The sequence below is a fragment of the Corythoichthys intestinalis genome, chromosome 18 (genome assembly GCF_030265065.1).
Source record: "Corythoichthys intestinalis isolate RoL2023-P3 chromosome 18, ASM3026506v1, whole genome shotgun sequence".
Classification (NCBI taxonomy): Eukaryota; Metazoa; Chordata; class Actinopteri; order Syngnathiformes; family Syngnathidae; genus Corythoichthys; species Corythoichthys intestinalis.
In genome coordinates, this window is record NC_080412.1 from 12,729,592 (window position 1) to 12,740,770 (window position 11,179).

General features: G+C 38.9%; 1 protein-coding gene across 2 annotated transcripts; it reads right to left on the reverse strand.

Moving 5' to 3' along the window:
- Positions 1-1,710: 1,710 nt before the first annotated feature.
- ccdc169 (coiled-coil domain containing 169) lies at positions 1,711-9,852 on the reverse strand. 2 transcript variants are annotated; one of them, XM_057821034.1, is made up of 8 exons: positions 9,719-9,852; positions 9,575-9,657; positions 9,399-9,509; positions 9,278-9,318; positions 7,189-7,287; positions 6,121-6,174; positions 5,831-5,904; positions 1,711-1,949 (listed from the first exon to the last, which is right to left on the reverse strand). In XM_057821034.1, exons 1-8 carry the CDS (start codon positions 9,787-9,789, stop codon positions 1,802-1,804), a joined length of 681 nt encoding a protein of 226 aa, XP_057677017.1. In that variant the 5' UTR covers positions 9,790-9,852; the 3' UTR covers positions 1,711-1,801. The 2 variants fall into 2 exon arrangements, with proteins under 2 accessions (XP_057677017.1, XP_057677018.1); XM_057821035.1 differs by having other exon boundaries at positions 9,715-9,820.
- Between the last annotated feature and the right edge of the window lie 1,327 nt (positions 9,853-11,179).

Below are 11,179 nucleotides of genomic sequence, written 5' to 3' on the forward strand. Positions count from 1 at the left end.
AAGTTCAATTTTGGTTTCTTCTGACCAGAGCACCTTCTTCCACATGTTTGGTGTGTCTCCCAGGTGGCTTGTGGCAAACTTTAAACGAGACTTTTTATGGATATCTTTGAGAAATGGCTTTCTTCTTGCCACTCTTCCATAAAGACCAGATTTGTGCAGTGTACGACTGATTGTTGTCCTATGGACAGACTCTCCCACCTCAGCTGTAGATCTCTGCAGTTCATCCAGAGTGATCATGGGCCTCTTGGCTGCATCTCTGATCAGTTTTCTCCTTGTTTGAGAAGAAAGTTTGGAAGGACGGCCGGGTCTTGGTAGATTTGCAGTGGTCTGATGCTCCTTCCATTTCAATATGATGGCTTGCACAGTGCTCCTTGAGATGTTTAAAGCTCGGGAAATCTTTTTGTATCCAAATCCGGCTTTAAACTTCTCCACAACAGTATCTCGGACCTGCCTGGTGTGTAATGCTCTCTGCACTTTAAACAGAACCCTGAGACTATCACAGAGCAGGTGCATTTATACGGAGACTTGATTACACACAGGTGGATTCTATTTATCATCATCGGTCATTTAGGACAACATTGGATCATTCAGAGATCCTCACTGAATTTCTGGAGTGAGTTTGCTGCACTGAAAGTAAAGGGGCCGAATAATATTGCACGCCCCACTTTTCAGTTTTTTATTTGTTAAAAAAGTTTAAATTATCCAATAAATGTTGTTCAACTTCACGATTGTGTCCCACTTGTTGTTGATTCTTGACAAAAAAAATTAAATTTCATATCTTTATGTTTGAAGCCTGAAATGTGGCAAAAGGTTGCAAGATTCAAGGGGGCCGAATACTTTTGCAAGGCACTGTATTAAGCACACTTTTATTTTGACCCTACTGTACTGCCATATGAATGAAATGTTAATCTATTTTAACTCACAAAAAAAAAAAATGGGTTTAAACAATTAACTACGTGAATTTATAAGAGTTAACATATGCACATACCAGGCACGGTGGTGGAATGGTTAGCAAATCTACCTCACAGTTCTGCAATCAGTGGTTCAATCCTAGGCTCTGGCCTTCCTGTGTGGAGTTTGCATGTTCTCCTCATACCTGTGTGGGTTTCCTCCAGGGACTCTGGTTTCCTCCCACATTACAAAATACATGCGTGGTAGGCTGACTGAACACTCCAAATCGTCCGTAGGTATGAGTGTTTGCAGGAATGGTCATTGTCTCATTGTTCCATGTGATTGGCAGGCAACCAATTCAGCCAGTTTACTCTCTGTAGATAGGTGGGATAGGCCTCAGCGACCTTCGTGAGGATAAGCGGCATGGAAAATGAATGAATATATATATCCTCAAATATTAGTGTTGCACAATATGAATATATACTGTATATCACTGTGTTTAGCAAATGAAAATTGAAGAAGATTGAATCTTGCATGACTGCATCCTTTAATTTTTCTGTAAGCAGCCCCTGGAGAAAAAAGTTTGGACACCCCTGGTATTTAGAGACCATGTACAAAAAAAATTAAACGTAAACACCCGTTTCACATCCTTTGCACATTGTAAACATGGTTCGACACTACAACAATACACATAAAAAGGTGCAATATGGAACTGCAAATTTTCATTAAGGATGACAGTGGTGCCTTCAGATACGATTGATCCAACTTGCTGCCAGCTCATCCCCGTCAAAATGGATTAGACGTTTATCGCTGTCGATCGCTTCATTTTTTTTTTTTTTTTTTTTTTTGGCAACATTTTAGTCAAGTAGGTCTGACGTCGAAGTCGAACGTGCCCACAAGAAGAAAGCAGTCAGTGCTTGACGTGATGCTTGAGGGTGGGCAACCTGCTCCCAAGCTGAGATTTCTTCATCTCTCCTTTGCCATCTCCTACGGCGTCACTCTCTCGGGCTTTTCCCTTCTTGCCGTCAGTCTCTGACTTCCTGCTCGGCGGTTTCACTCTGCATGCGCACATCACAAAAGAAACATTAGCTAAAATTAAACCACAATAATTGCAAATCGGATGGTGCAATTCCCGAGAAATTGGGTGCAAATTGCAATCATGCATGTGGTCACAAAGAGTGATGTTTTTTGTCAAAAAAGTGAACATTACCATGTTAGGTGTTGATTGTTTTTGTCATGAGGTAGTGTTATGAGCCAAAAATTCATGTCACTGGACTTTAATCTTTTATAGGGCAAGTGTCTGTTTTTCTTTGCCTCATAAAGACTTGGCATCCACATTCATGGCCATCACATTTTGGGTCATGTAGGCCACAGTAATGACATTTGGTATAGTACAAGTGTGGTCTACATTACCCATAATTTGATATCCACATATCTATTTATATATCTATTTATGAGTTAATAAAAAATTTAATTAAAAAAAAAAGAGAAATACACTCTGGTTATGTCCCCAATAGCAGTCCAAAATTGATAAATAATAAAATAGCAATAACAAGAAATGACATTTTTTCAAATTCCTTTTTAGTTTGAAGGAAAATTTGTTGCAGTGGGTATTATGTAATTTATACAGTATATACAGTGGGGCAAATAAGTATTTAGTCAACCACCAATGGTGCAAGGTCTCCTACTTGAAAAGATTAGAGAGGCCTGTAATTGTCAACATGGGTAACAACATGAGAAACTGAATGTGGGAAAAAAACAGAAAATCACATTGTTTGATTTTTAAAGAATTTATTTCCAAATTAGAGGTCGAACAAGGTCTAGCGAGGCTCCACTCGTTACCTGTATTAATGGCACCTGTTTTAACTCATTATCAGTATAAAAGACACTTGTCCACAACACACTCTCAGTCACACTCCAAACTTCACTATGGCCAAGACCAAAGAGCTGTCAAAGGACACCAGAGACAAAATTGTAGACCTGCACCAGGCTGGGAAGACTGAATCTGGAATAGGTAAAACGCTTGGTGTAAAGAAATCAACTGTGGGAGCAATTATTAGAAAATGGAAGACATACAACACCACTGATAATCTCCCTCGATCTGGGGCTCCATACAAGATCTCACCCCGTGGCGTCAAAATGATAACAAGAACGGTGAGCAAAAATCCCAGAACCACACGGGGGGACCTAGTGAATGACCTACAGAGAGCTGGGACTACAGTAACAAAGGCTACTATCAGTAACACAATGCGCCGCCAGGGACTCAAATCCTGCACTACCCAACGTGTCCCCCAGCTGAAGAAAGTACACGTCCAGGCCCGTCTGTGGTTCGCTAGAGAGAGAGATGATCCAGAAGAGGACTGTGAGAATGTGTTATGGTCAGATGAAACCAAAAAAGAAATTTTTGGTAGAAACGCAGGTTCTCGTGTTTGGAAGAGAAAGAATACTGAATTGCATCCTAAGAACACTATACCCACTGTGAAGCATGGAGGTGGAAACATCATGCTTTGGGGATTTTTTCTGCAAAGGGACCAGGATGACTGATCTGTGTAAAGGAAAGAATGAATGGGGCCATGTATCGAGAGATTTTGAGTGAAACTCTCCTTCCATCAGCAAGGGCATTGAAGATGAGACGTGGCTGGATCTTTCAGCATGACAATGATCCCAAACATACAGCCAGGGCAACAAAGGAGTGGCTTCGTAAGAAGCATTTCAAGGTCCTGGAGTGGCCTAGCCAGTCTCTAGATCTCAACCCCATAGAAAATTTGTGGAGGGAGTTGAAAGTCCGTGTTGTCCAACGAAAGCCCCAAAACATCACTGCTCTAGAAGAGATCTGCATGGAGTAATGGGCCAAAATACCAGCAACAGTGTGTGAAAAGTGAAAAGCTTGTGAAGAGTTCCAGAAAACGTTTGGCATCCGTTATTGCCAACAAAGGGTACATAACAAAGTATTGAGATGAACTTTTGGTATTGTCCAAATACTTATTTTCCACCATGATTTGCAAATAAATTCTTTAAAAATCAAACAATGTGATTTTCTGTTTTTTTTTTTCCCACATTCTGTCTCTCATGGTTGAGGTTTACCCATGTGGACAATTACAGGCCTCTCTAATATTTTCAAGTGGAAGAACTTGCACAATTAGTGGTTGACTAAATACTTATTTGCCCCACTGCATATATAAAATGAAATGGAAGGTTGTGAAGGATGTTGAATTGCGCACATGCATTCTCACAATAAGGTTTTTCCCTACCGTAATTTTCGGACTATAAGGCGCGCCTGACTAAAAGCCTCTATCCACCAAATATGACACGAAAATGACATTTGTTCATCGATAAGACGCACTGGTACATAAGCCACAGTTGTCCTCACCATATTATAAGATATTTACACCAAAAGATAATAATTGGTAACACTTTATTTGAGAGCGGCATCATAAGACTGTCAGAAAATCAAATGAACCACCATGAACCTTTGAACCACTTAGCTGCAAAGCTTCATTGCTTCAAGAAGCTTAATTTGGGCATCACTGCTCCCATGGGGGAGACAGTCAACCTCTGCCGATACCTGCTGTCAACAGTGTTGTCATCCAACATGCCTCCTAGTAGGAGTGGGAACCTCTTGTTACCTCACGATTCGATACGATTTGCGATACAAAGCTCACGATAACGATGATCTGACGATACAACGATTATCGATACATTTGTCAGGAAATCATTCTAGGATATTCTACAAAAAACTAATAAACAAGAAAAACAAGCTTCTGCTGTGAATTGGAATGAGTTTATCACTAGTAGACGTCCAATCCATTTGAACTGGGAGGGTGGCAGCGAATGAACATTCGCTGCCATCCCTCCCACTGGCCGTCAGTGGCAGCCAATGCCAGGCAATGAGGTAATTTTGGGCCATTTAAAGTCATTTACCTGTTGATTTTCAGTTACTTCCTGTTGATTTTGGGGCATTTTATGAGTCACTTCCTGTTTATTTTGAGTTGCAGAACATGAAGTGACCTGGGAATCACCCAAATAAATAGGCAGTGAATCATCAAGTAACCTGTAAATGCCCTGAAAATCATACAGAATGACTGTGAATGCTCTGGTTTCGAATGAACGAATGTTCCCAGTCTAAATGGATTGGGCTTTGAAAACCATCAATGGCAGCCTTAGAATTAACTGAGACACTATTATGGTGGAAGATTTTGGTAGCAACTTGTTGGTTCTTTTATTTTTATTTTTTCTTACGTTGACACCTTTTTAAAACGATAACTCGATTCTTGGCAAGAGCATATCGATAACCTTTTGGGATAGAAAGTATCACGATATATCACCATTTGGATATTTTGTCACACCCCTACCTCCTAGCATGCATTGCACCACTACAGATGTAAATAACAACCAAAATTCATGTTCTGTGCTAATTATGTCTTCAGTTACTGTTCCAGTTGTTCCATTAATTGCTATTTCTGGTATTTGGTAACACTTTATTTGACAGTGGCGCTATGAGACTGTTGTAGGACAGTCATAATTATGACATGACACTTTCATGAGCATTAATGAATGCTTATAACAGATGTTATTTAATGTCATCCAGCAAATTTTCTCAATTTTGAATGGATGTAAAATATCCGAGCTGGACATAAATGGAGTTAGTGCCATAATTTGCCGGATGACACTTGATGACATCTGTCATAAGCATTCAGTAATGCCCAAGTGCCATAATTTGCCGGATGATACTTGATGACATCTGTCATAAGCATTCAGTAATGCCCATGACAGTGTCATTTCATAATTATGACAGTCTTATGACGCCACTGTCAAATAAAGCATTACCTATTAACCCAAATAAATCAACAAAAAAGCCGCACTGGACTATAAACCGCAGGATTCAAAATGAGGGGGAAAAAAGTAGCGGTTTATACTCCGAAAATTACTGTAGTTGTACCTCAGTTTGCTCTCTGATGCCCCCTGTGGCTGCACGGAGTACTGCTTCCTCTGAGCTTCTACAGTGGAGGACAACTGTAGAGGAACATCTCCATTAACTCGTACAGTGCCATTGACAATAATAGACGTCCAGTCGTGTCTCTTTTCAAACTTCGGAATGAAAATTTGTTCATTTGCTAACAGCACCATCCAGTTCACATGGAAATGGACGTCTATCGCCATCAATGACAGTCAGTGGGTTCACAACAGAACACTGCGGTGTTGTCGCTCGGTCATCACGGCAATACTTACCTTGGCAATTTCCGACAGGTAAGCTCGCCTCTCGTCGTTGGTTTTATGGAACGCCTGAATGGAATAAAGAGTTTATTTAGAGTAAATGTACAGTGCTGCTCAAAAGTTTGTGAACCCCCTCAACATTTTGGAATTTTCTATTATTTCAACCTGATTTCCTAATCAATCAATTCAGTAGTTTTTTTTTTGTTTTTTTAACAGTTGTGTTGTCGAGACTAAATTAAAAAGAGTTTTCATCAACTGATGTAGGTGCAAAATTGAACTCTTTGGTCACAACCAAAACCGCCATGTCTGGCGAAAAGTCAACACTGCATACCACCAAAAGAACCTTCTCCCAACAGTGAAGCATGGAGGTGGGAATGTCAAGATCTGGGCTTGCTTTTCATCCTCAGGACCTGGACAACTCCACATAGTCCAGGGAATCATGAATTCTGAGGAATATTGTCAAATCCTAGAACATAACCTGACGCCATCTGTTTTGAAGTTAAAGCTTGGCAGAAGGTGGATCATGCAACATGATAATGATCCAAAGCATTCCAGCAATACAACCAAGGAATGGCTGAAAAAGAAGAAGATTCGTGTTCTGGACTGGCCCAGTCAAAGTCCTGACCTAAATCCCATTGAAATGCTGTGGCGGGACCTGAAGCGAGCAGTTCATGCCAGACGCCCATCAAACCTCTCTCAACTGACTGCGTTCTGCAAGGAAGAATGGGCAAAAATCCCCCAAAGTAGATGTGAGAGGCTGATTAGTCACTACAGAAACCGTTTGGTTGAGGTAATCTCTGCAAAAGGAGGCGCAATATCCTATTAACTGAAGGGGTTCACATACTTTTGCACACATGATATCTGAGTTTTTCTTAAATCAACCACTTTTGTTAAATAAAGAATGACAATATAACTATTTCTTTTGTTTCAGTCCATTATTTGGAATGTCAGTATTGTGGATTTGGGTATAACTTAACATTTAATAAGGTTATTTTAGGTTTTTTTACAAAAAATCTGACCATCGCTGTGGGGTTCACAAACTTTCGAGCAGCACTGTATGCAGTCAGGCCGGTTCCAACTGACCTTGGCCTCGTGTTCGATGTTTACTTGACAGTCGGCCAGTTGACTCTGAAGGTCAGACTTACAGTCGGTGAGCAGTTTAAGGTGATGTCGCAGCAACTCCTGTGGATACAAAATGGAGTCCAATGTATTTGAACTTGGAACGATCATGTTTCATTGCCATTGATGGTGAATAATCACGGCCAGCTCTCTGAATTGGACGTCTGTCACAGTCAGTGGCAGACAATGACTTAATTAAATACTATGAAATGAATGAATTAATTTTTACAAAAGACAGCAAGAGTGTTGTTAAGAGCTACAACTATAACAAGTGTGTACAGGTATTTCTGTTTTAAACCATTTTAATTCAAATTTTTTATTAACATGTTATTAATTCATAATTTTATTTATTTATAACTACGCTATATGCAAATGATTTTTTTTAAGCTTTTCTATTCAATTCTATAATTTATATTCCATTCTATTCTATTATAATTGAGAGCTAGGGTCCACATGATTTTATAGGATTAATTTTTAACTCATTGGCTGCCATTGACAGTGATAGATGTCCAGTAATGTGGCTCTTTTCATATTTCTGCCGTGAATTTAAATTAGTTAAACACTATTAGACATCCAATCCATTTAAAGAGATAGGTCTGGCAGTAAATGAATGAACTCTCACTGTCTGTTAATGATCATCTTTCAGAGCAATTGATGGCACTAAAGGTCCAATCCATTTAGAGTGGTAGGACCGAATCAACGTTCGTTCATTCCCAGTCAAAATAGCGCCGTCAATGGCAACCAAAGTAAAAACATACAGTGATCCCTCGTTTTTCGCAGTTAATTGGGAGCGCCCCCCACAGCGAAAATTGAAAATCCGCAACTCGGTGTCAGAATTAGCGATCATTCATTCATTCATTTTCCATGCCATATAGCATAGAATAGGATGCCAGCATACTTACACTCACAAGGGATTCACACAAATACTTGGGTTCTACATCATACATGGCTGATTTGTTACACTCCACCCTTCCAAATCACTTATCTTTCTGAATGCTTCCCCCTCCTTTTTTTCCCTTGGTCATCAGGCCCCCCACATGGTGTCAACTGGAAAAACAACTGATTAACGATAGCACCAACATACCGTATTTATAGTGTAGGCGTTCAATGTATTTCTTGTTGTTGTTTGTACTTCTTCTGTCTCTCTTATTTTCTTTTGTCCCCCAATAACTCCTTCCTGTTCGCTGCTTTCTACTAATAAACAAGGCATGTTGAATGATCACAATGGGAGTATGTCAAACTCCCATGTGATACATTAAAACTGTTCAGACTAATCGGACAATCAGAACAAGATAGTTTAAAAAAAAAAGAAGAAAAAAAATAATAAAAGAAAAGCCGCGCAATAGAGACGGAGCATATTTTATCTAACATATTAGAGAAAATGCAACGGTAACAAAAAAAAAATACAACTAAGCGATAGTTATGAGGTAGATGTCCGTGACTTTTTTACAGAGGCCATTTTTTTCATTGTGACATAATTTGTTTAAAAGTTTAAATTATGTGAGTGAATAATTTTTTAAACGAAATATGTGACATCAATTAATGATTCTAAGCTAAAAACGACAGACATTTTGAATAATAAATATATTTAATTACCTTCGTTTTATGGCTGGGTTGAAACAAAAGAGGTTGCGCGAGGTCTGTAAATTGGGGTTTTCAGGGTAAAATGGACACATTAAAAATAGTTCGGGGGCTTAATGTGGCATGAATCTGCTATGGCAGCATATAGACATATTGTTCTCTCAAACACAACAGTTGTTTTGGCTTAAAATACAGCAGTTTCTTTTAAAGAAGAGTGCAAGAGCAGAAACTGCTTTTTCAGTCTTGTCTGTGTTTTCCGCCATATATAAAAGAAAATAGTGATTTGTACATGTTTACATGCATGATCCTACATTTTTAGATAAAATACTGTATGTATGTATTTATTTATTTTAATAGAAAAAAATCCGCGATGGACTAAGGACGCGAAGTTTGAAGCACGAAGTCGCAAAGGATCACTGTATTTTTTTTAAATCCCTTTTTAAATTTTTTGTATTTATTTTGCATGACTCACTGGCGACATGTCATCATAGGGTCGAATAGAAGCCAGTCGATCTGCAAAACACAACACAAATTTGAACAATCATGTAAAAGTCCACTTCATTAGGTCCACAATGACCACCGAACCATCTCACCCGCTGGATTCCCCCGCAGGTCTTCCAGCCTCTCATGAACAAGTGAGAGCTGCCTTTGGAGCTGGACGTTGAGCTCGGTCTGAGTTTCATATCTGGTCTTCCATTCGTTGTCTGGACCGAACAAAGGCAAAACACACAAAATTGCGTCCCAAATGTTGAAACTTTACTTTAGTCACCTTCCGCGTCAACGCTGTGCAGCCTGTCCTGAAGTTCCCTCATGGTGCACCGGAGGTCCCGAACGGATTCCTCCAGCATGTCTCTTTAAAAAAAAAAAAAGTAAAATTACAAAAACAAGCGAATTAAGACGTGGAGAAACTCACTTGATTTCTCGCTCTTGCCCCAGCTCAATTCGCAGGCGCGCCACGTCATATTTACAATAATCTTTAGTCATTTTTCAATCGCCATAAGCAGTAAAGAGAAAGTTTGGACCACCTGGTTTCCAGGGAAACGGCCGCTTCCGGTTGGTGCGTGTGCTGCTTCACCACCAGAGGGTGATGTCGTCTTTCTCACAAGATGTGTAATGGTTTGCCCAAAATGTATTATGTTAATTTCATTTCATTCAATTAATCTTTCAAGCCACTTATCCAACATGTTCAATATTTTGAACAATTGAACAAGCTTAAAGTGTTTTAAAAAACTCATAAACGTCAATGTCGTCACCAGATAGGTAACTTTTTTTTTTAATTACACAAAATCGCTGAAATACGAAAATAGAGTATACGAAGACATTTCCACCCAAATGTAATCTCACCCAAATAACTGTTTTGCACTTTAAAATGAAGATTATATTTAAAATGGAAGGAAAAATTAGTGACCTTTCCTGGATGTCAAAGTATTACGATACAGTGGTACCTCTACTTATGAAATTGATTGGTTTTGGAAGAGGTTTTGTAACTTAAAAATTCTGTAAGTAAAGACATGTTTTCCATGGAAATGCCCTAATCCAATTCAAGGCCCCCAAAATTCAGCCATAAATATTTTAAAATGCATAAAAATGCATCAAAACATGAAACAAATACGTGTTACAATTAGATTATTGCACAATAAACATAAAATCCTAGTTGTGCAAAGTGTAAAAAAAAAAAAAAAAAAAAAAAAAACAAGAATAAAGAGTAAAAATTACCGTAGGCTACTTTTCGGACTATGAGCCGCTATACTTTTTTAATTCATTTTGAATCCTGCGGCTTATAGTCCAGCGTGGTTTATTTGTTGATTTATTTGGGTCAAGAGGTCACTCTTTATTTGACAGTGGTGTCATAAGACTAACATAAAACCGTCATAATTATGACATGACACTATCATGGGCATAACTGAATGCTTACGACGGATGTCATTATGTGTCAATGTGGCAAATTATGTCACTAACTCCATTTATGCCCTGCTTGGATCCTTGACATCCATTCAAAAGTGAGATAATTTGCCGGATAACACTAAATTACATCTGTTATAAGCATTCATTAATGCTCATGACAGTGTCATGTCATAATTATGAGTGTATAATGACAGTCTTATGACGCTACTGTTAAATAAGTGTTTCCAGATACCATAACTAGCAATTAATGAAACAACTGGAACAGTAACTGAAGAAATAATTACTACAGAACATGAATTTTGATTGTTATTTACTGTAGTGCTGCAATGCATTCAAAAAGGCATGTTGGACAACAACAGTGTTGACAGCAGGTGGCAGCAGAGGTTAACTGTCTCCCCCAAGGGAGCAGTGATGGCCAAATGAAGCTTCTTGAAGCAATAAAGCTTTGCAGCCAATGGGTTCAGAGCTT